Source organism: Phocoena phocoena, chromosome 11 (genome assembly GCF_963924675.1).
Source record: "Phocoena phocoena chromosome 11, mPhoPho1.1, whole genome shotgun sequence".
Taxonomy (NCBI): Eukaryota; Metazoa; Chordata; class Mammalia; order Artiodactyla; family Phocoenidae; genus Phocoena; species Phocoena phocoena.
In genome coordinates, this window is record NC_089229.1 from 60,452,296 (window position 1) to 60,476,920 (window position 24,625).

The following is a 24,625-nucleotide window of genomic DNA, read 5'->3' on the forward strand; positions in this document are numbered from 1 at the left end:
GATAAAAGGTGCAAAAATAACAGCAAGACACCAGGAACAAAACCCACATGAAATCACTGTGGCATCCAGTTTCTATTCACAAAGAAAAAGCTCCAGTCCATCTTTTAATTTTTTTGAAAAATTCCTGACATTACAGAACTAAACTGAAATGTATTAATATTCCACTCTTACATTTCCATGACAAACAAAAAAATTTCATGAGCCAAAAAAAACCCAAAAAAAAAACAAAACAAAAAAAAACAGGGAGAAGCTTATAAAACTAAATATGGATCTCAGCATTAACAGCTGAACAGAGAAAGGAATTAAAACGCTTTAATTAAAAAATCACGAGTGGATAAAGTGTGTAGAAACTGAAAATTTACAAACTATTTAAAACCTGGAATCGCTGACTGTTCAGAAACTACACAGATGGATCATGGGTGGTGGTGAACAGCAGAAAGGGATTATGGATGAATCTGCATTGTTCTAGCTGCTCCCCATGCCACCCGTCTCCGAGGAAAGCCTGTAACACACACACAAAAAAAAACTCGAAGTTAGTTTTCTGAGTGCCCAGCAGTATCTCACCTCCAAAACTTTTAGCCTGGCTGATGAGATGTGAAGAAGTACATAATCTGCTTCAGTTATCAAGGGAGACATTTTAAAGACTTCTTGGATTAATCAGTACCATGGTCCTATAACCCCTGCAATCCAAGCTTCCTGAGGCAAGTTACCTCACAACCAAGGGAAATTGAGGACCTTGGTTATTAGTTGTGGGTATCCCTCAAACTATGCTCTAGAGAGTCTTTGTGGGAGATGTTAAGCACGCTCTGAAAATACACCACAAACACACACACACGCTAAAGCCTTAGAGGGTCGCAATATACAGAAACTTTCTTTACTGCCCAGCTTATTTTTTAGCTTCTCCCAAGCTACTAATAGAACAGTCCCAGGTCTCTCCGTCAATGTGAAGACTATTAAGAGATGCTTGAGTTTTTAAACACTAAGGCATGTTAAAGAGGGAGCAGCAAGTGTTAAGTATGGGTCAAGAATTATACCCAACCTATAGTTTTTAGGCCTAGTTTTCAAGACTAAGTGGAAGTCAAAACAATGTTTTCAGCAACTCCCTAGCTCACTCTAGAAGCTCCCCAATTTGTGGTCCTGTTAAGCCAAATTCTCCATCCAAATATACCTAGCTACAATGCCTGTTTCAAATAGACTATTTGAGGTCCTGGAATCCAATTTTGGGCTTTGAAGGAAAGGTCTTTAGATGTTCGGCTATCAGCCTGCTTCACTGATATTAGGTAGCCAGCAGGACTTAGCTCCCATTTTGAACAGAACTAAATGTGTAAGACCCAGTCTCAGTTTGTAACTTTTTTTTTTTTTTTGGCTGTACCTCGTGGCATGCAGAACTTCCCCGACCAGGGATCGAACCCACACCCCTGCAGTGGAAACGTGGAGTTTTAACCACTGGACCAGCAGGGAAGCCTGAGTTTATAACTTTATTTCATAAAGATTTTAAATTTACTGGCATTCGTGTCAAGACAGCATGTGCATCTCTTCCAGAATAACGCATATCCAAAAACTGGCCAGGAAGGCAGGGGCAGAGGGGGTGGGGGAAGGGCAGGATATAGGTCCTTCAACTACAAACTGCATTTAGTTTCAAGTCAGAAATGCTACTGTGACCTCAGCATAAAGGAAAATAGTTCTTAAAGGGGGCAGATTCTTGCCAACCTCAAAATGGGATGACTTAGAGCAACGTAAACAACAGACCCTGAATCAAAGAGTTTAGTGGGAACTGAAGGTTGAGGAAAGGAGCTGCTGCAAACAGTTCAGATCTAGGACCTAAAAAAAAATCTAAGTTCACGTAAGAAGGTAGTGGCACTCTGGCACCAAAAAGAACAGTCCAGAATTTATACACAGCCTGGGCAGGAATTGGGGGTGGCAGGGAGAGGGGGCAAGGAGAAGGGAAAACCCAACCAGAAATACTGTGTTAAGGACTCCAGGAATAGAAGGACCACATGGGGGAGCTGTAAGCTACTAAAAAATCGAGCACCAAGAAGTACCTTTTGGATGTGGTGATTTTGGTCAGCCCTTAAAACATCTGACTTCCTTCCAAGCAATCCTTTAGGGAGTACTCATTAGGTAAAGAGGCCTTCTAAAATCAAGAACTAGATAAAATAAAAACCAGGTTTCTGGGGGAGATGGTATCAGCAAGATATAAAAAGAGCTTACTAAGGAAAGCTGGACCACATGATAAAGGAGCATCTAGCAACCAACAAGAAAAACCCTATCTGGACAATGAAATTTGCCCCCCTAGTCCTTCAGGCAGACTTGGGATGTGTAACACTAATTCACAGCCCCAATATGAGATTGAGGGACCACGAAACCAGAAGTTAATATATTGCAATATAATTAGGTTATTTGCTGTTGTTTGTTTTTTAAACAATGTAAGCCAAAGGGGATATGGGAAAAGGTCACCAGGAAAGAAATCTCCACACTGGTTTTCTAAGTCCCTGGGAAGAGCATCATACTTTCATTACCCTGGCAATATGCATTCAGGCTGAGTGGAAACTATCAGAGCCCTTCCACCATTTTACCTACGGCATTTCTACTCTTTTATGGAGAGAGATCTTGGGATACAAAAAAGAATGAAGCTTCAGGGAGATCAAGCACAATCTTAGAAGACTGAGTAAATGCAAAGCACAAATTGCTAGTCCTGACTACTCACTCATGTGATCTGCAAATTTAAAGTCTCCCAGAGCATCTATTTCTTTAATCTGATAAAGTGAATCAATGAGTTACAGTTGATCTTAAAGGTCCCTTCCAAATCTAGGTCTTTAATCCACTAATTATGACGGGGTTGGTGGGGAGACAAAGGTAGGCGGGGAACAGAAGGGTAAAGGGACCTGGCTGAATGATTAATCAGGGTTGACTTAGGATAACTGGACAGAATCCTGCCAAATCTGAGGCAATGTCACCCATTGGTTGTTCAAGATTTATCCAATGTCACAGGGAGAGGGGTAATACTAGTTCAGAGGAATGCAGACAGAAGCCGGCAAACTTTATTAGACTTTTCCCAACTTGCCTCCCCATTCTGGGTAAAGAAATAACTTCTTTCCTTCACAGCACAGTCAACTAAGGTTCTTACTGTGGCAACTTTATTACAGCTAGAAACACAAATCTGGCCAAGAAGGCTGGCTGATAACCATGAAAAAAAAAAAAAAAAAAAAGGTTAATGGAGAAGCTTTTATTCATTAACACAGAGCCTAAAACATTGTTATATTGCAAGGCAGAATAAAGCTACAAAAAGTAACAGAATGAGAAAGAAGAGCAAGAACTGTGGCTCTAGATAAAGAATTCAACAAGTCAGACTCTGAAACAGGCACTCAAGCAGAAACGGCCTAAACCTAAACAGTTTACCATTGCCCCTGCCCCCACCCTGTTATCCCCCAAAACAGTAAAAAGGAAAGGGTCACAAGCTCACAATAGTTTGGTTCTCACCAATGTTAACAAAGGGAAAACAAAAACAAAAACAAAAACAAATACTTGAGGGGGTGCCCCAAGATATATGCAATCAGTAGGGAGAGAATCTCTGTTTCTCGCTTTTCAGTTTGTTAGTTACACATGGCACGGCAGAGGTGGTGGTGGTGGTAGCTGAAGCCCCGGCACCCTTAGCAGCAGACACAACATTTAGAGCCAGGAGAGGGATGGGTTTCATGCCAAGCAGACTGGAGACACAAGGGGCGGTCGGAAGAGGGTTGGGGAGGCTGGAGGGTGCGTCGGAGGTCCCCGCTGTGGCGAGCGAGGGGGTGGTGGTGGAGGAGGAAGAAGAAGAAGAAGGGGTGGAGGGTTGAGAGAGGTTGATGCTGAGGTGATCAGGGATCGTGACGGAGGCTGCCTGGGAGGAGGGTTTAGCGTTTTCTAAACTGTAACAGAGGAAAAAAAGGAACAAAAAAAAAAAGGGTGGGTGGAAGGGAAGAGCACAAAAGGGAAAAGTACAGGACAAAATCCGCTTCAGTTATCAGTAAGTGCCTCTGGTTGCCAATTAGGAAGACTTAATATCAACTTATGACAAGCTGTCTTTTATTCTGTGTCCCACCCTCTAAAAATGTATACTTTGCCAAATTCCATTCCACAATGCTATTTAAAACTGCTATGGTGAAGAAAAAGCTGACAGACTGAGAAAAATCACACACTTCCATATTACCTGACACACTGATCCAACCCAGAAGACAGAAAAGAACGATTTCAAGCAGAAAATGAAAGAGTACCCATCCACCTCCAAACAAGAACAAATGTTTCACCCACCAATCACTTGAGCAGCTTTGGGATACTAATGCACAGAATTGTTTTTTCTGTAACTGATGTTAAAATTTGCTTCTACCGCCACAGCAAACTAACCAAATATGTCAGGATGGAAAGGGACAAGAGCCTAAAGTAGGTCACTCATTTCAGACTTCAAAGATTGTAGCATTTTCAATGAAAAATGCTGAGAACAGAAGCATAGATAAAATAAAGCCTCATTTCTGGTGATGGGGTGGGAGAGAAAAAAAGGCCCTTTGTTTTTAACTGACTGTACTTCTCATATAGACCTTAGGAAACTGGAAGAGAGAAACTTTAAGCACTGCTGAAAAGTTCAGTTTAATAAAGTAAAACTACCACTGCTACTCCTAAAATAAGCTCTAAATCACAGTAATGACCTGTAGCTCCCAAATGCCTGCATGTGTCTATGGCAGAACTGCAGGCATTTGCTGAAGTCTGTTGGACAACCTACGGCTAAAGATTAACTCTTCAAAGGCAGGGAGGCTCCTCTCAAGACTCCATTTTGTTTACCTAAATCCAAGGACAGTTGCAATCCATAAAAAAGGTGCCAAAATCAGTAGAAATGCTCAGGGTCCATTACTGAAAACAGAGAACTCTTTCTTTACCTAGTATTCATAATAAAACCAGTTTGCTTTCTGCGTTCAAACTGGGCCAATATGAGAAAGTGAAGAGTTAGCTGCGTGCACACATAGTCCTTGCTTGGTGTTAAATGAAGCTTTAAAAAGTTTTGACCCAAATCCATAGCTTGGACAGTTTCATTAAAAAGGATGATCCTGAAAAGAGTGACTAAAATCAGGAAACAAAGGTGGACCACGTTCTGCTTCCTTACAACTTAGCCACTGACCTAGTACAGGGGTCAGGCAAGCAGGTTACGTGGAAGCACTATCTGACAACATTAAGGGTAGGTCTACCAAAGCAGAAGAAAAATCGCTTGGTTTCCAGCTTCCAAGAACACGATTCTTTCCTCTTAACAACCCACCACCCCCATTAGAAACAAGGAAACAAACCTTTGCAAACAGTCTCCATGCAAAATTAACTACCATTTCAGTCTGAACAGTAAGAATCTGACATCTTGGTAGCTGAAGAAGAAAGCAGATCTAGACATAGGAACGTCTTGGTAGCTGAAGAAGAAAGCAGATCTAGACATAGGAACGTCTTTTCTACATAAAGACTAGAAAATACCTCAAGGCATCAAAAGACATAGGCAAAAGTCAGAACCACTACTGGGGATCTGATGAATTCTTAACCAGGGGATAAAAGACCATGGAATAAATACATGATCTACATAAGCATGGCAAAAAATAGATCCCATACTTACTAATTCCTTTCCCTTGCACTAGATTCAGGAACCCATAAAAGTTTTATGCACAACAGAGACCAAAGAATTGTGACAAGAGGTAAATAACAACTAGGTAAAAGTCTACATAGAAGGGATAGCTAAGTCCCTTGGGGAATGAGCTGCTAACACTGGTTTAAGATGTTAGTAAGCAATTAAGAACATGACTTAAGCACATGTGCTGAGAAAGCAAGTAATATAAATGCCTTGTAGGATACCCACTGGACTGTGAATAGTCCTGCTACAACTCTGTGTATTAACATTAGCTACGTTTGGATAAAAAAAGTAGAATCTCAGAAAGTCATTAAGAGATGAGATGAGATTGTGGGGGAAAGGAAAATACTAAGCATTTCTGAAACATCCAATACCTGTACCTCTCCTTTTCCACAAGCTCTGAACAATGGAACACACTGGCAACTTGAGAAAAATGGATGTTTTCAGAATAAACGGTAATGACTGCCTCCAAAAAACTGTCTTGCTGTCACATAACTTCATTATCCTTGTTTCAATGAAGGGTGCTTTGGAGCCTAAACCCCATTAGTGAAGTGTTAGTCCATATGACATCTACAGCAAGACCCACATTTGGTTTTAAGTCGGTGCTCCAGCCAGAGCAGTCCTACTGGTGAAGACATGCTCCATACCTTCCACTCCCAAAACCATCAAAAAGTCAAATGCAAACAATCTATTCCCTGTCCCCCAACCCCATGCAAACTTATTACAAACTGGTTTCTTTTTCTGCTACACTAAGGATGGGTGAAAAGTAGAGCTAGACTTTTAACTTTTTCTTTTGCCATCTCTACCCTTCCCATTTCCATCCCCCAAAGAATCCCACACTTTACATTAACAGTGTAACTTCCCCCAACACATACATTACTTATGCTGGCATGAATAACACGAAAGATAGGGAACACTTACCTGACATTGATTAGATACTGAGCCAGGCTAATGCTGGCAGCAGATCCAGTGATGGTAACCTGCCTATCAGTAGATCCTTCCACTGGGTTCGCAATTTTGATCTGCGCCCCAGACATCTGACGGATCTCATTGATTTTGGCGCCTTGACGCCCGATTATGCAGCCAATCAACTTAAGGGAGAAAAACAACAAGGCATACCAAATTAAGAGTTGCATGGTTAGGCCCAAGAATTCCACCCCACTCCTCAGGCTTCTATAGCTTGGGTCCACAAACATGACAATGGAAACTATCTGCATCCTACACATTCTACTCATATACTCCTGACTTTAAAAATTGAGTTATAGATTATATCTCAACTCTTGCCCTATTCTTCTGTCTGATCACTACAGGTCAGAGCCAACTCTAAGCTGAATGACTCCTAGGAGCATTAGCTCATTTCCTCAGAGTACTAACTCCAAAGACAAAATAAAGCAGAGCAAACGTGATGATAAACCTAGCTAACCAGAGACAGGGATAAAGATAAAAGTATATTCTGTTTTTGGTAAAAAAGATGCCATAACTCATCCTGCCATGATTCCTACTTCACCATCGTGACAAGAATTCTGGCTAATTTCTAATGCTTTTGCCTTGGGAAAAAGTAAAAAATTGGCCAACATTTGCACTGTCCAATACTGTAGACACTAATAATGTGATAACTAAACACATGAAGTGTGGCCAGTAAGATTGAGAAATTGAATTATTATTCTCAACAGCTACACGTGCTTAGTGACTACCACGTTGGGATAGTACAGACAGAACATCCAAGGACCACTGAGTTAGGGATAAGGCTTCAGGTTCTACAAGAAACAGGCAAATGGGAATTTCTATTTGAGACAAAAAGCTTCTTTCTGGCTCATCAATCTCCTCCAGTTTTTACTTGAGATTTTATATAGTTTTAAGAATTTAATTTGGTGTCTACAACCCCATTTTCTTAAGAGTGGCATGATGCCATTGAAAAGACCTCTATTCTTTTTTTTTTTTTTTTTTTTTTTTCTTTTTTGCAGTATGCGGGCCTCTCACTGTTGTGGCCTCTCCCGTTGCAGAGCACAGGCTCCAGATGCGAGGGCTCAGCGGCCATGGCTCACGGGCCCAGCCGCTCCGCGGCATGTGGGATCTTCCCGGACCGGGGCACGAACCCGTGTCCCCTGCATCGGCAGGCGGACTCTCAACCACTGCGCCACCAGGGAAGCCCAAGACCTCTATTCTTGAAAGCCAATTCTCTTATTTTCACCCCATGCAACCCAACCATATACTTACATCGTTTGGAATGGTGAGTTCATGAGAAGTAGTCTGAGCAGATGCATCCAAACCTGCTAAAAGACAGAAGAGAGCAAAGAAGTTCAATGCACAGCATACAAACTCCCACTGATTTGTACATTAACCTAACAGAAGAAAAACGAACTGGAAACCCAGCATTGGCTGTTGGGATTCATCACTAACTTGGAAGCCTCCAAGGAGGAAAGAGGGGAGAGGGGTGTAGAAATAATGCTGGAAAGGTTCCTCTGTACACACAGAAGAGGCTGATTTCATGACATTTCCTGCAAAGCCCAGCCTATTAGGGTGTAAGGGGATGGAAGCAAGGGGCAAGGGAATGTGGTATCCTCAATTCTCAGGACCAAAATCTAAACAAGTACTTCTGCACTTCTCCCCTTTTCTGGTTGGATTTCCTGCTGTTGTGTTCCAATTTTATCTCACCTGATGCTATCACCAGCGCCAATATCATGCCTGTTATTGGGTACCATGGACTTTTGGCACACATGCAGAGTTGCTTTAAATATACCTATATCAGATTAACACCCTCCTAACACACCCTTACCCCTAACCTAAACTTGAAGGTCAGTGAGAATGAGATGGCAGTAAGGTGTGGGAAGTTCATTTCTCCAGATTTATTCCCTGTCTTTTGCTCAATAATTTGTTCTGGGTTTTGTTTTCCAAAGAAAAAGAAAAAAAACTCCTATCAGTAAACACCCATACCCATCTGACACCTGGACCAGACCAGACCAGCTGGCTAACTCACAAGTCTAGTCTTGCTCTCAGCTGTGGCTGCTAAAACTCAGCATTTTTAGAAGGGGGTAGGCCAGATCCATCAAGGGACCCTCAGGGGTACCAGGCCCACCCCCGCTTTGCTCTCTCAGCTCCTTTCTGCCATGTGCATGTTCTGCTGGTATGTCATGGGTAGTGAAACAAGACTCCCACCAGTTTATTAATATAACAGTAGAATACTACAGATTTTTTTTTTAATCATTACCCCAATAGCCTTTCACCTCTGGAGAGCTGGATTCAATGCCTGTTAAGATACAAGTGAAAATGAGTTTGGTGGTCTCATCCTAACCCTATCGGACAAGTTATTCCTTATATATATTAAAAAAAAGCCCAAAAAAACAAAACAAAACAAAACAAAAACAAAAACCACTACACAATTTGGCACAAATGGATTGTTTCTACCCAGGTCTATGAACAGCTGGTGGAGAGAAAGGGGGTGCCAATCAGATCAAAGGGGCAGCAGCGAGGATGGATTAGAAGAAATATCAGCCTACCCTTTGCCTGACAAGCATCCCCAGACCTCACCCCAAACCTTCCAGGGCCTTTTTTCTCTTTTAGAATAACTCACCCCAAATGAAAACCAAGTTAACAAACACATTACCTCCTTTGGTTTAGCCATAGAAAACAGGCAAGTTTAAACCAGCAGGATGCTGGGTAATGAAGTTTGTTTTAAACAGATGTCAAACTGAGACCTTGGGGCTGGCCTCTGTCTTGTACTACACCTTACAGAAATAAACACTGAGGTATCCATACCACTGAATCCGGTGTTGCCATGCGTCATGGGAAAATGAGACTGTTGCATTGCCAACTGGTGCAGCTTGGTCAACTGCAGGAAGGAAACAGAAGAGGTTGGCATTAGAAAAGCAAAACAGTCAGGGCTCAAGCACATTCAAATTTGAAAATGCAGAGCTCCTGATCCCCAAAGTTGGCTACTACTCAAACTATGACAGAGGGTAAGATATGGGGCTGGTATCACCATCCTGGGGATGGGCACAACAAGAAGGTAAGGGTTAGAAATAGAAAGGGTATCAGTACAAAGAGAATGAGCGCATTTGGGGTGTGTGAAAAGACAAGCAGCAGCACCCGCCTGACAACCATCCCCCTGTGGGCTATTTAATGAAGGTGTTTGCAGCCATTGCAACAGTTGCCCCAGGGACAAGCACAGACAGGCTAGGAAAACAAACTGTGCAGTGGTGCTAGGGAAAACACACCATGCAGGGTTCTGTCAGTACTGGGAGGAGGGAAGGAGATGAGGGGGCAGGGAAACTGCAAGGAGGAGAGAGATTAAAGTGAAACCAAACTGGGTTTAGCACACCCCCACCCCATGATTTCTACAACTATTTTTCTTCATCTATATAAACTGTCCTGGCTATTGTAAAACCATCCCTCTTCAAGTCTACTTCCCCTCCTGGGGGGCTATCACTAACCAAGAGCCAATCTTAACTTCCCAAATCTAAAGCTCAGCGCCTGAAAGAGTTAGTAAGGATAGAGGATAAGTGCAGAAAGAAATGCCCTTGAAGTCTAAATACCAGCACTTTTTAAGTTGGAGTTTTTAGTGACAAAGAAGGTTTTATTGAGTTGAATTCCCAAATATTCAGCTTCCTATCCCTCCCTGTGTAAATAAACCCCTTTTCCCCACCCCTCCAGATGCTTTTTAAATTGTCACCTCAGACTGAGGAGTACACAAGGGCAAAGCCAACCTCCCACCTCCCATCCCCCGCCATGGAAAGGACTCCAAGCAGAGATGCACAGCCCACGGTCAATTTAAACTGTGCCCTGGGATAACAAATGACAGTATACCGTGGAACATTTCTCTTTTAGAGTAATCTGGAACATGGGAGAAAGCAGAATCTAATAATCTGCCAGATTATAATTTCCAGGGATTAAATGGCAAAAACAAGGTGCTACTATGTCCTGATTAAAGATTATTTAAGGACCAAAATATGGAGTTCACCTTGTGAGGAAAACAATACTGCAAATGTTTAAGACCCAACTCACTCCTGCCTACATGGAGAAAAGAGACAATTTTGGACGGGAGAAGGAACTTTTCAAAACAAGAAGTGAAAACAAAACTTACATCTGGCTGTGGAATGGCATACTGTCCTTGAATGGTATAGGCCTACAAAAGGAGGAAAACAGTTCCTATTAAAAACCAATCACGGACAGCCACCCAGTGGGGGGAAAAAGACAGATTTCAACTAGCCAGGAAGCCAGAGTTGAACTAGAGAATAGGGAGGCCAGGGGTTGAGGCAGTAGATGGTATCTCACAAATACAGTCAGACCTGTTGGCCTTCTTTAAACCCTAATATGATGGCTTATTCCGGGATGCCTATAAAGGGAGCCATGTTCCCTGCAATCAAAGACAAAATAACACATCTGTTTCTTAATGAAAACGTGGGAAGTGGGATTAAACAATGCCTCGACTGCCCGAGCCCCCTTCCTTCTCCCTGTGTACAAGATAGCCTAGAAGGAAAACGGTCTTTCCTCAGCCACCCCAACCCTTCTACCAATCATGGTGACATGAATGATTTTTATCTGCACAAACCTACATGGCATGTTTTGAAACACTTCCCTTTTCCTATCTTATTTTTCTCTACATCTGCCTAAAGACCTTAAGTGCACTGGAAGCTAGTTGGGTCCCTAGCACTAGGGAGCTGACCATAGGAACATACACACACAAAAAAATCACTGTGTTCTAAGTCCTGCCTTCTCCCACCTCCCCTCCATAAAAGGCACTTGCAGCTCCCACTACACCCTCCTCCCCCCACACCATAACCTCCCAAAAAGGGAGCTGGGTCTTCAGGGCAATGGGGTGGGGACAAGGAGAATCGGGAAGGGAGGGGAAGGAAGGAGCAGCTGGTTCACAGGATGTGAGGCTTCTCACATCACAGTGGCCAGTACCCCCAAAAGTGCACCCAGGTTGGGGTGGGAAGGTGAAAATGGGGTAGGAGGAGTAGGAGACAGGGAAAAGGGGTTGAACAAAAAAAGGAAAAAAAAGGAAAAAAAAAAGAGAGTTGGTGTTACCATCTGGTGGGCTACGCAGCCTGTGTGAAATGAGGTGGGGGGGTCAGTCCAGGTCCCCGTGGACAGGTGGTGTCCACAGCACAAAAATCACCAGCGCCACTGGCCCCCCGCGTGTTGGCAGTCTCGGCTGAGGCGGAAGGATTGAGTGAGCCTTGGAGACTGAACATCCCCTCTCACCTCTAGAGGTGGTCCCTCCAGGTCAGGGTTGAGGCACATGGACGGGGTGGTGTGGGGAAAGCTCGCACTGTCGCTGCCTGTGCTGTACCTGTCCTGTGGATAAATAGAGGATTTCAGTCTCCAGGGCTGTCAATCCGGCACCTTGTCACCAGCATGAAATTCACACAAAAAAAGTTGTTTAATTTTTTCTTTTCCTTTAAAAAGGAGCTCACAACACAATTTGAAACGAGCTGCAATCAGTGAATTAAAAAAAAAAAGTTACCTATGGTGGCAGATTTCACACTGCACAATTGGGCTATTTTCAGTCAGAATGAAGGGGTGGGGCAACGAGCTGATGCCAGCTCCTGGTCAGTGTGCGATTAAATTGAACCCCTACAGAGCCCACTTTGTCACAGAGGAACAAAAGACACAGGTCCATCTGTGGACACTGCATGAACTGGTCCATTTAAAAAGGCCCATGGGAATAATCCAAGACAGGGCCACTCATGGAAGAAGAAGCTGCAAGTTTTTAGAGGGTGGTCAATTGAATAAAGGGGAGGGAGGGAAGGAAAGCAAAGAGGTAAGAAGGGGTGGGTGGGAAGGGGAGGGAAGGAAAGAGAAATGAAGGAAGACTTGTAAATGGAGAGGACTGCTGCTGTGCAGTATGGACTCTAGATAATCCCAAGTGGGAGTGGAAGAATCCAGAAGAGTAGGAACTTGTAGTTCCAGGGTAGAAGGGAAAACTCCTAGAACTAAACCTCCCTGCTACACTGACTCTGGGCCTGTTTATCCTGCCTAACTACCCAGACTCATGGAGAGCCCTTTGACCAAACCAGTTTGTACAAGGCTATAGTGTTAAAAGCAAGGTACTAAACTATGATATGATTAATTTCTTGTGAACGCTTCCAGAACTACAAGACAAACTAAGTCCCCAAAACTTATTCAGTTTTATGACAACTCAATAGAATATGAATGATATGGACTTTAAGTGCTTCTCCAGTTCAAATATAAGATGGAACTAGTTGAATATCTGTGCTTTTAACAGGTCAGCCCCATGTAGGAAAAGGCACTTTGAGCACTATACTTGTTTAGGCAGCTACCAAAATCAAGGTCACTATTTCAGCCTGAACCTCAATATTTTAAAAACCTACCTACTCCTCAAATACTAACCAAAAAGCATAAAACCATGGTGCTAATCAGTGCCCTTTGTCATAAAAATCTAAATTCAGAATAAACCACGTGCCAAGGATCCAGAGTTTAGGTGGGTGAAGGAGGAGAGGTCAAAGGGGTGCTTTGGTGTTCTTACTCTAACACCAAAGGTCACAGACCCACACAGCCCAACATGCTCTCCCCCTTCTATTCTTAGACACTGAACCCTTACCCCAGCTGATTTGTTATGCCATGTGGGTTCAAACCAGTGTTTATGAGGTTAAGAGCCCGGGGACAACACACTGGAGTTTGGGAGTGAAGGGGTAGGAGTAGGGGAGGTGAGATGGGGAGAAGGGGAAGTTTGTAGGACACTCAATTTCAGGACCCCCAATTTGAGACCACCATTCAAGAATCTCTTTCAGAGGTCCAACTCTTTGCTACCTTTATTCAGACCTCTAAAGAACACCCCACACATGAAAAAACATGGGATGGGGTGGGGTAGGGAAAGAAGTAGTGACACCAAGGCAATTTAACCCGTTCTTCTAACCCAACCCACCTTAAATTACTAAGTAAATTACCTCTTCCGAGTGCCTACAAAACTCCCATTGCCTGCTAAAAATTAAATAAGATAGCATTCATAGCTTTCTCCAGTACAAAAAATAAATAAAACTGAAAGCAGGTCAAATTATGGCCAGAGTACAGGTTTCAGCAAGCATGCAGAGTGGCCTGGTGTGCTGCTGGCAAAGTTTTGACATTTCAAACATAATCCTTGTTCACCTTAGCCCACCAATAAAAAATTTCTTACCTGACCACCTGCAAAGATGACTGGAGAACTGGACGGCTTGGGCCGGTACGGGATGGTCACGCCCTTCGGGGGGGACTGGGAGAGAGTCAGAGGGGAAAAAAACAAAAAGAGATAAGGTTTCAAAGCTGCTTCAGCTGTGTGGCTTAAGCTCACACAGGTCAGTTAAATTAAAAACTGTATTATTTCCATTCCCTCACCTACCAACGTTGTCTCTGGCTAGATCTAATCTCAAATCATCTGCAGTTATTTGCCTTTAAAGCAGTAAGATGGTCCGTGGACTACAGAGCTCACACTACTTCTCATCAAGGCAGATTCCCCTATAATAATTTAGGCATTATTTCCATGTGTTCAAATAAGTCTAATTAACACGAAAAACCTGTATGTGTACATATGTATGTTTGAGTTGGTAATTAAGATCCTACATTTTGGCCTGAATAGGAAATAAAGACAAAATAGGAAATGAAACTCCCAAATGTTGCACCTAGGATAATACAGAACGGTCCATAAATAGTTCAAAGGCTCAATCAATGTTTTCCTAAACTCTACTTGAAAATTCTACTTTCCTTTCTCACCAATATGGGACCAACTCCCTATGACAATTCTAAAAAGGTTTAATTCCCCTTAATTTTGCTATTCTTGTTAATTGAACAGCATCCACCAGAACCTCATAAGTCATTCAGAAAAACCATTATGTATATATTTTTTTAATATATACAGCATTCTGAATATAATCCTGCCTCATCAGAAATTAATTTAAAGAATATATCAAAGTTGCACGTAGCTAAAATATTGTAATCTGAAAGGCAATTTAACTTAGCTTCTCAGGAACCCAGATACATCTTTTGTCCACTCATTCCTAGTAGTGAATCTTCCCCTACCAACTCTGCTAAAATCGCTGTAAACCAAATGATCACCACTTAGTTTCTATTTTTGCTTGCACTATAAGAAAAGTCAAAGCTGGGGGAAGGAAAATATGAACTCAGGGAACCTCTTCCCCACCCCCACTGGAGGCTTCTAACAGCCTCACCTAATTCTAGTCTTACTAAATATAGATCAGTCTGTCTCCCTAAATCACCCTCCCCCCATTCTCAGCATGAGCCTGAGGGCTTACCTCCAACATGACCACGCAGATCTGTTTCACACACTCAATGATGGACTGCGGAATGCCAGCAATAGTGATGGCCCGCTCAGTTGAGTTGGGGAGCATATCCCCTGCCACCTGGACCTGAGCCCCTGTACTCTTTGGGGGTAAAAAAAATTTTTTAATCAGAGAAAACAGCTCATACTCTTCAGTATCTCCCAGCAGAAATCTTAAGAATCTAAAGCTCAGTAGACACTTATCCCATCTCCTATCTTACCCTTTTTATCCTCCCTTCCCACTCTTCCCTTATTCCAGATAAGACTGTTTAATCAGTTATAAATTATCCTCTGAAAGCTGAAAATAAGGCTGAATAACAGCCTAAATTTAACCTGGTCTCAAGAAAAAGGTCCCTCTAGACAGTTTCCTCTCAGCTAATGATAGCTCTGTAGGCCATCAAACAAAATACCCACAAATATCACCCACCTTTCATTCTCTTATTTAACAAATGTTTATATCAAAGCCCATGCTGTATGTGCCAGGTACCACCCCAGGTACTTGGAATACATCAATGAACAAAATCAAAATCCCTGCTCACATGGCATGTACAAAAGGCTCCCAAAAACTACAATTAGTTTTCCTTTAGGAGCCATTCAAATTTCATTCCAACACCCAATTCAATAACTCCCAGATATAATTAAAAGCTTCCATAATTTCATGTAACTTCCATAATTTAAAAGGGAGAATTACAACTACATCCTAATACACCTTCATTTTCCCCTTGCTATTTAGGGATTTGGCCAAGAAAAACATTTGATATTATTATCAATCAAATTGTAAGCTAAAGTCTTTAAACACAAAAAAAGATAATGTAGTCTCATGGAAAAGTTGCCAATGGGTCATATGCAATACGTGGAAATTCTGGTTAACTTTTCTGATTTACTGTTGTTAAAATATATGGAACATAAAATATATATATACACATATATCAAGCAAATTACAGTCTTCTAGGACTATTACTTTAATAAAAATCTTCATCTCAACGAACACAAACTTTTCCTAGACATAGTAAAGGCTAATAGAAGCACATTTAGAATAATTTACATTTCAAAAAGAAAATGAGCACAAGTTACCAACCTCACGTATTTCCTTGATCTTGCAACCACCTTTCCCAATGAGAGAGCCACACTGACTAGCAGGGACCACCAGCCTCAGAGTGACTGGGGGTCTACTGGCAGCTGTGCTATTGGTCATAGAGCTGCTGATGTCCTACAACAAGAAATTAGTCAAAACATCAGAAGAATATAAAAGTTTAAACAGATCCCTGGTAACCCATAACTGCCATGAAAGAACCTTACAAGGGACATATTATGTCACAATCTGCATCAACAAAGGTTCAAATATTGCCTCCCCCCAAAACCCTATTTCTGAAAAGATAAAATGGCCTACAAACGTCCTCAGGTTTAGCCCTAAATATATTTTCCTTCACACCGAAGTGTTCTTGGTAGAGAGAAAACTTACTTTGAAAATTAAAGAGTTTTCTCAGTAAAAGACAAAATTAAATATTAAGAGATAAAACACTGCAATCCAAATTCAAGTAACTGGGCTTCCCTGGTGGCGCAGTGGTTGAGAGTCCGCCTGCCGATGCAGGGGACATGGGTTCGTGCCCTGGTCCAGGAAGATCCCACATGCCGCGGAGCGGCTGGGCCTGTGAGCCATGGCCGCTGGGCCTGCACGTCCGGAGCCTGTGCTCCGCAATGGGGAGAGGCCACAACAGTGAGAGGCCCGTGTACCGCAAAAAAAAAAAAAACACAAATTCCAGTAACCAATTCTGTCCTTAGAAAACGACATAAAGATTAAATACTGTACTTCCATTTATCCTTGTCTTAATTTCTTGGTAATATTACCATTGTACAGATAATGAAATTGAGGCTGAGTACCTACCCCAATCACATCTAAAAAGCTGTAGATTTTAAACTAAAGGACTGTATTCGTTCCAAAGCCCGTAGTCTTTCCCATTACAATATGCTGCATCTGAAAGTCATGGCTTTAAACTAGTTAAATTTAGCCTTCTGAGGATTAAATGGTTTTAGCCTAATCTCTATGTAGTAGCTAGACCTGGGAACTCCTCAAACATAAGCCCCTAAAGTCAAGAACATGCTTCTTTATTTGTTGAAAGTATGAATAGATTTTCTGAATTTAAAAAAATATATATTTATTTGGCTGCACCGGGTCTTAGTTGTGGCACGCAGGCTCTCTGGTGCAGCATGTGGGATCTAGTTCCCTGATCAGGGATTGAACCCGGTCCCCTGGGGCTGGGAGCTCGGAGTCTTAGCCACTGGACCACCAGGGAAGTCGCTAGATTTTCTGAACTTTTTTAAAGCTACAAGCTCTGGATTAGCAGGGTCTTGCAGATCAAAGGATAACATTTCTGATCTTGGCAAGTGTAAGATTTCAGGCACCATTAAGGCCTCAAGCAGCAGCCCCGAAGCTCTCCTCTGCCTGCAATGTCAATTGCATGATTAGCACTATTACTGCAAAAGTGGGAGGAAGCTGAAGACTGGACCTAGGGCAATGGTTGTTCAGCATTATAAGGTTGAAACCAGTTAATTATTTAAAAAAAAAAAAAAAAAACTTCCTTCAGTCAGAAAATCTCTGGTATTGATATTTTGCTTCTGATCACTTATAAAACGCATTCCCTCCCTCCAAGTATAGCTCAAGTATAGTATAGACACAGTTACGAGATTGATTTTTTTTTAAATATATAACTGCATCCAGGGTTGGGAGATACCTGTATTTATGGAGTATATTAGTGTTCAGAAGGGCTCCTAACGAAAGCATGTTAATTTAGTCCACTCAACTATCAATTAGGGGACATAATTACCAACACAGTGGTGGCATACCTTCAAAACTGATGGTTAAGAAATAAAAGATGCTGGTTTTTCACACATTTTTTAGAGTCCCTGATAATAGTCAAACTATTTGGGGGTTTTTCTGGGGGCTCTTTTATTCAAGTATAGTCAATATACACTATTTAGGTTTCAGATGCACAACATAGTGATTTGACATTTAAATACATTACAAGATGATCAGCACAGTAAATGTAGTAACCGTTTGCCACCAAACAAAGTTAACCTCCCATTACTTATTTTATAACTGGAAAATAGGGAATGCTTCACAAATGTGCGTGTCATCCTTACACAGAGGCCACGCCAATCTTCTCTGTTATCATTCCAATCGTAGTTTATGTGCTGCCAAAGTGAGCACTCCAACTACAGTTGGGGGTTAGGGGTGCCGACACCCCACCCCAGTCAGAAGTCCATGTATAACTTAACTTATCCGCAGTTCTGCATCCACAGATTCAAGCAACCTCTGATTGTGTAGTTCTACAATACGTATTGTGTAGTACGTATTTATTGAAAAAAAAAAAAAATTAAGTACAAGTAGACCTGCACACTTCAAACTCATGTTGTTCAAGGGACAACTGTATTTTTCTACCGATTAAAGTGACATCTTTTTTTAATTACAAATGGTCCAATTTGGGGGATGATGAATGGGAGCAAAGAACCCATTTACGGAGTTTTATGATCTAGTCTGTCCTTGAATTTTAAAAGCCCTTAGAAATCATTAAACTATCTAGAAGCACTTAAAAATAAAGAATGGGGCTTCCCTCGTGGCACAGTGGTTGAGAGTCCGCCTGCCAATGCAGGGGACACGGGTTCGTGCCCCGGTCCGGGAAGATCCCACATGCTGCAGAGCGGCTGGGCCCGTGAGCCATGGCCGCTGAGCCTGCGCATCCGGGGCCTGTGCTCCGCAACGGGAGAGGCCGCAACAGTGAGAGGCCCGCATACCGCAAAAAAACAAAAACAAAAACAAAAAGCACATTTGTATTTCCACTAATAAACCCAAATTATCTTTGCTTTTAAAAAAAAAAAATAAATAAATAAATAAAAATAAAGAATGAGGGGCAGGGAACAACAAACCTCTTCCAGTTTGTCAATGATCATAGCAAAGGCTTTGAAGATGGCATTAGTGGGTCCAGCCAAAGTGATAATCCTCTCAGGACAATTCCCTTCTGAGATGTTGATACGTGCACCACTCTGGATAGGAAACAGAGCCAAAAGGTTAAAGAGAAAAAGATCTGAGCATACACACACACACACACACACAAATATATAATCCCTCCTAAATAAGATGGGCAAGAAGCTGCCTGTATACATGATTCTGACACAAGGCAATATCGACATCACTTCAAATACTGCTCCATATTTGTCCTCAAACATAAACTACAGAAGCTGCTTTAAGTCTTGAATGAACTGAGACTTCCTAAAATTACATTTCCCAGCATACTATTTGTCATTACAAATAACTGCGCCAGAAAAATACAAGCTTCTCCTATTAAGATCTCCCCCTCAGGCTTCCCTGGTGGCACAGTAGTTAAGAATCTGCCTGCCAATGCAGGGGACACGGGTTCGAGCCCTGGTCCAGGTGGATCCCACATGCCGTGGAGCAGCTGAGCCCGTATGCCACAACTACTGGGCCTGCGGCTCTGGAGCCCGTGAGCCAGAACTGCTGAGCCCGCGTGTCACAGCTGCTGGGGCCCACCTGCCTGGAGCCTGTGTGTGCTCCGCAACAAGAGAAGCCACCACAATGAGAGGCCCGTGCACCGCAACGAAGTGTGGCCCCCGCTCGTCGCAAAGAAGACCCAACCCAGCCAAAAATAAAATAAATCAATCTTAAAAAAAAAAAAAAAAAAAAGAGAGAGAAAAAGATCTCCTCCCTTCTGGGACTTCCCTGGCGGTCCAGTGGTTAAGACTCTGCGCTTTCACTGAAGCAGGCGCAGGTTTGATCTCCGGTCGGAGAACTAAGATCCCACATACCGCACGGCGAAAAAAAAAAATTCCCCCTTCTAATCTCTCATTAAATTTTTTTTTGCTTTTGTTTTAAAGGTTTTTTACTTCCCAAGTTAACAGTCCCTTAACCCCCCCCCATCCGCAATAACTCACCTCCTCACGCATCTTCTTAACTGATTCTCCTTTCTGTAAGAGGAAAAGTCAAGAGTGAGTTCCAACTGCTATTTAAACGCAGACTGACTAAATAGTAATTAGAGTTGAAGTGATGTCTTACCTTCCCAATGATACTGCCAACTTCCTGCAATGGAGAAAATTAGTGTCAAATATGAGGAAATCTGAAGCGTTCATTATCACAAAAAGTAATTTTTAACAGTCCAAAGCAATGGAAAAACTAAGATTTATTGGGAAAGGGAAGGGACAGGCTTATTATTTTCTTTGCTCAAAATATAAGCAAAGCTATCAAAGAACTGTGAAGAAATAATGGAGTAATTAAATGCTATCTTTAATATAAATCCTTTTTTAAAATACCAAATATATCACCCCACCTTAAAGTTACCCCAAAATTGTTTGGGCAGGGGAAATCTACCTATCACAAGCTATAGCAACATCCATGAGAAAAACTTATCATCCAGGTATGAGACAGTCTTTGGCTCTAGCCTCTGGTTAAGGCTTTCCTGCTCAGTGGCGCTTCCTAGTAAAGTCTGTTCGTTTTCCCACTACACTCTCATCTACTCCGCTCCAGAAGAGTTCTAAAGCCAGACACCCCACAGTGCTAATCTGATGAGCTCCGAGATCCATGCCCTCTCTTCCTGGCCCCTCCCCTAGCAGTTACTATGACCCAATTTCCCAAGCTGGTGCATACCTTTCCATGCATAAGTAGCCGGATGGTGAGAGTGACATTTAATCCACCTTCAATCACACCGGTGTCCATGTCGAGCAGTGTTCTGAGGAGCTGGACTTTGAGTGGTCAAGTCTTTGGTCACTGGTGGGGGTGAAAGTCAAAAACTGAAATGAAAACATGACAAAAATCAGAGTAGGAAAACAACAGAAACTTACTTTAACCATTATCAATATTTTCTAATGAACTCTTTTCCTTAAATGACAGTCTATCAGTTGGCAGGCTTATATACATCCAGCACAACTGCATTAACAGCTCAGGTTCTGTTACAAAGTATGGAAGGCAACTTTCCAGTCTGCTCTCATTAACGGTATGGTTTCCGCTGACTCTCAGGATGTGAAAGATTCCTTCAATTGGCAATGGTTCTAAGGGAACTGCTGAACGTGCACCAGTTGTCCTTCAGCAGAATAAGCTTCAAGAGAATACAGAAACACCTGGAAATCATGAGGGCAAACCTCAAACTAACCAACTACACTCAGGGCAACAACCTTTTGCTTCCCTGTTAGGAAGCTTCTTGGGTTGAAAGCTAGAGAGGACACATGTAAACGTTCTTACTGGAAGCAATTTCTAGGTAAAGAAATTGATGAGAGGCATCTCACATTAAAATTCTGAATGTCAATAGATGCCACCAAATAATTTTTAAAAGATTTACATCAAAAACCTCATTGAAAAAGGCATCTGAAATGCCTTCTATTGCAGGCTGGGTTCCATATTCCCCTTTGGGAAATGACTCAATACATTAAGTGCAGCCTGAGTCCTCTTTTCCCAACCTAGCTTGATAGTCACTCAAGATCTGAAAATTTTCCTTGCTTCTGTGTTACCACTCAAGTCTTCATTCAAATCTATTAAATCTTAAATTTTCTTCCAAAGGAAACAATCGAAATTAAAACTGGTACTGCTAAAAATTTATTGTGTAGTTGTTTTAAACAACAGCAGTAACGAGCCTTTCCTACTGAGGCCCTTTCCCCACGTATCCTCTAAAGCAATGTTCCTAACATTTCTGCTTTAGAATAATTGATTACGTGTAGAAAGAATGTTTTTGGATATACCTTAGCCTACAACACCTCTTTAGGCCCTAAGAGTGGCTCTTCCCAAAGTTGTGAAATTTCTCCAGTGACATTTTTAGTATCCATCCCTTCAAAACAACATCAGTGATCTCTCTCCTACAGCCAGTCTTCTCCCTTCACAAAACCAGCCACCGTTTTAACTTTGCTCTAACACAAAGCCCATATCCTAAGTATTTAAAGTGTTTAAGTGGCTGCCAGACCATTCTGTATATGGCAAGCTGCCCTATGGCTACCTCAAGTAAGTGACTGAGGTGACTGAGGCATCCCCAAAGCACTTCATTCCCCCATTTCCAGAATATAATTAATTACTGGCAAAATCCCAGAATTCAACATTTTTCACTCAAGGAAAAACAATAGTGCTGGGGGTGAGGGGGGGAACGGGGAGAGAGAATTAAGTCTGTGCAGAAAACTTTCTTTTTTCAGTAAGACATGGTAAAAATTTGGCAGTTTAATTCCTTATCCCCACTCACATAATAGGAAGCACGTTACAAATACCACAATAAATATAAGTCCGAAAAGGCAAGAAAATTGAAAACCTATTTGAAGCCATTTCTTGAGGTAAGGAACAAAGGTGCATTTCCAACTCCAAATCATCCAAGAAATCCCTGTCATATTTCTCTCCTGACTAGGTCAACGTCAGTGTACCCAATCCCAGGAATCCAGCTGCTAATCCTGCAGTCCATTACCCCTTCTCCTATAAATAGCTCGGTCTGGGTCTATAGCGGCATTTTGCAATTTTCAAAATTCGTTACCTCGAGAGAACGTCCTGCATAACTCGGTAACTGGGAGCCCGTCTACCCTTTCTTTAACTCCACAGCCCCCCTCCCCTTGGTCATCCAAGCATTTTCCACTGAAAAAGTGCACCCCCCATCCCTCCACTAGAAAAGACGGGGAAAAAAAATAAACGGTTCGGTCGGGGGGGGGCGCTGCGATCCAGGGGGAGGAGCCGGACTAGTAGCGCCTCCTCGTGTGGCTGCGCCAGCGCCTGACCCCCGCGGGGAGCCGCGCTCACCCGCCCGGCCAGCAAGCCGGCCATCGCCTCCCCTCACCCGCCTCAACCAACAAATCCACCGCCGCCCCCCCCTACCGCGCGCGCGCCCTCCTTGACTCCTGCGCAGCCGCCACCGGGAAAAAGCGGGGGGGGGAGGGGGGGAGGGGGAAGGCCTTTCGCGAGGCCTAGTAGGCCTCGCCGGAGCCAGGGCCTCGCGTGAATGGCCGGCCAAGCAGAGTGAGGAGGTAGGCGCTCACGCGGGACTACGCGAGGTCGGGGCTCGTGACGAGGACCGGAGACCGCTAAGAAAGATGGCAAGAACAGAAATAGAGCTATAGCCGCGGGCGGAGGGAGAATCTTGAAGCTTACCTGCAGGCGCGAGGCGACTGAGGGGAAAAGGGGAGCGGGCGGGAAGGGGAAGGGCGGGAGGCCGGGGGCGGAACAATAGGGGCGGGCGGGAAGGCGAGGGGGGCCCCGCGGGCGGGCGGAGGAGGAAGGGGGGGGTGGAGGAGGAGGAGGAGGAAGGGGGAAAGAGACCCCGGGGCGGGTGGAGGGCGGCGGAGGGCGGGCGGGCGGGCGGAGGGCGGGCGGGCGGGAGAGGGCGCAGGCTGCGGCTGCTCCGGCTGCTGCCTCTGCTGGTCTGGGAGGGGGACGGGGCGGAGCGGCCCGCTTTCAACCCCGCGCACCCTCCGACCCCGGAAGCGCTAACCGCCCCGGGGGCCGGCGAGGCAACTGCGTCGTCCAAACCCTCCCCACGCAATACAGACGGCCTCCCAACAGCCTAGAGCGGCTCCGTGGACACCGCTGGCACCAGCGAGACAACTGGTAGCAGACGGCGAAGTTCATGATAGAGCGGCAGCGTGGGGGGGGCAGGGAGGAAACTAGTGTCCCCTAGCGGGCTGGCTGGAAAGCCCAGGCGTAAGTGCGGAGAGAGTTGGCAGTTGCCGTGGATAAAGGAAACGGGAAAATCGGATGTGTGAGGAGAAACTGACAAGAGCCGGGAAAACCCAGTAGTCTATAGTGATACTCAGAAAGAGAAAAAAAGCTAATTTGCCACATTGGAGGTCACTTTTACACCAACTTACTCTGAAAATTGGTAATTAAAAGGAAAGATTTAAGCATTTACCCTTTCTTTTAGGAAGAACTGTAGTTCATCTCTAGTCGATAAGGGAAAACTTTTTTCAAGAGTTCCATATAATGAATGTAGAGAAATAAAAAAGTTAGAAAATCACCATTTATTCTCCAACCCAAAATGAAATAATTGATTCAAGCAAGTGCCATCAATCATCAAAACTCTAAGGGAAAGTTTGTTAGGGAGCAGGATGTTATCCTGGTGCCAAATATCACATGGACTATTTGAAAAAAAAGAAAGAAACCCGAAAATTTTAAATCGAAACATCATATAGTCACCACCTTACCCAAGTGATCAAACTTTGCATCACTAATAGTACAGCTTTGACATAGTCCTTGGTGAGATGCAGTAAGTACATAGCATCATCTATTAAGTATTCTTGTCAAGTGTTTAATCTTAATATAATCAAGCCTTCAGACCCGATTTGCAATTTACAGGAAATTTACAAGGGATAAAGGAAAAAGTTAAACAAATCAAGGAGATAATCAGCAAATCCAGAATCCAGGACATTCTACAAGACAACTAGGCTGTTCTCTTCCAAAAGAAAGAGAGGAGGAAAAGGAAGGGGAGGGAAAAGAGAAGAAATTTAAAAGAATGATAATCAAATGTAATGTGTGGATCTTGTTTGGATCCTGTTTTTTTTTGTTAAGAAGAAAAACAGCTATATAAGACATTTCGGAGACAACTGAGGAAATTCAAACATGAACTGAATATTAGCAAATATTAGGAGGTGCTGTTAGTTTTCTTAAGTGTGATAATGGAACTGTGGTTATGCAGGAGAAATGCTGTTTTAAGAGGTACATGATGAAATATTTAAGGGTGAAGGGTCATGATGCA

General features: G+C 43.1%; 1 protein-coding gene and 1 non-coding gene across 10 annotated transcripts; both read right to left on the reverse strand.

The window, feature by feature from the left end:
- Positions 1-53: 53 nt before the first annotated feature.
- Positions 54-23,099, reverse strand: PCBP2 (poly(rC) binding protein 2). 9 transcript variants are annotated; one of them, XM_065887454.1, is made up of 14 exons: positions 23,026-23,099; positions 20,563-20,705; positions 19,975-19,998; positions 19,854-19,886; positions 18,831-18,947; positions 15,985-16,116; positions 14,881-15,009; positions 13,770-13,844; positions 11,837-11,929; positions 10,713-10,754; positions 9,389-9,461; positions 7,850-7,905; positions 6,554-6,723; positions 54-502 (listed from the first exon to the last, which is right to left on the reverse strand). In XM_065887454.1, the coding sequence occupies exons 2-14, from the start codon at positions 20,629-20,631 to the stop codon at positions 466-468; spliced, it is 1,050 nt and encodes a 349-aa protein (XP_065743526.1). In that variant the 5' UTR covers positions 20,632-20,705; positions 23,026-23,099; the 3' UTR covers positions 54-465. The 9 variants fall into 9 exon arrangements, with proteins under 9 accessions (XP_065743526.1, XP_065743530.1, XP_065743529.1 ...); XM_065887453.1 differs by lacking the exon at positions 23,026-23,099 and adding an exon at positions 8,841-8,879 and having other exon boundaries at positions 296-502; positions 7,850-7,902; positions 20,563-20,652; XM_065887450.1 differs by lacking the exon at positions 23,026-23,099 and adding an exon at positions 8,841-8,879 and having other exon boundaries at positions 466-502; positions 7,850-7,902; positions 13,770-13,857; positions 14,882-15,009; positions 20,563-20,631.
- Positions 18,007-18,114, reverse strand: LOC136131615 (U6 spliceosomal RNA). Its single transcript, XR_010656356.1, has one exon. It is a non-coding gene; the product is annotated as a U6 spliceosomal RNA (small nuclear RNA).
- Positions 23,100-24,625: the final 1,526 nt, after the last annotated feature.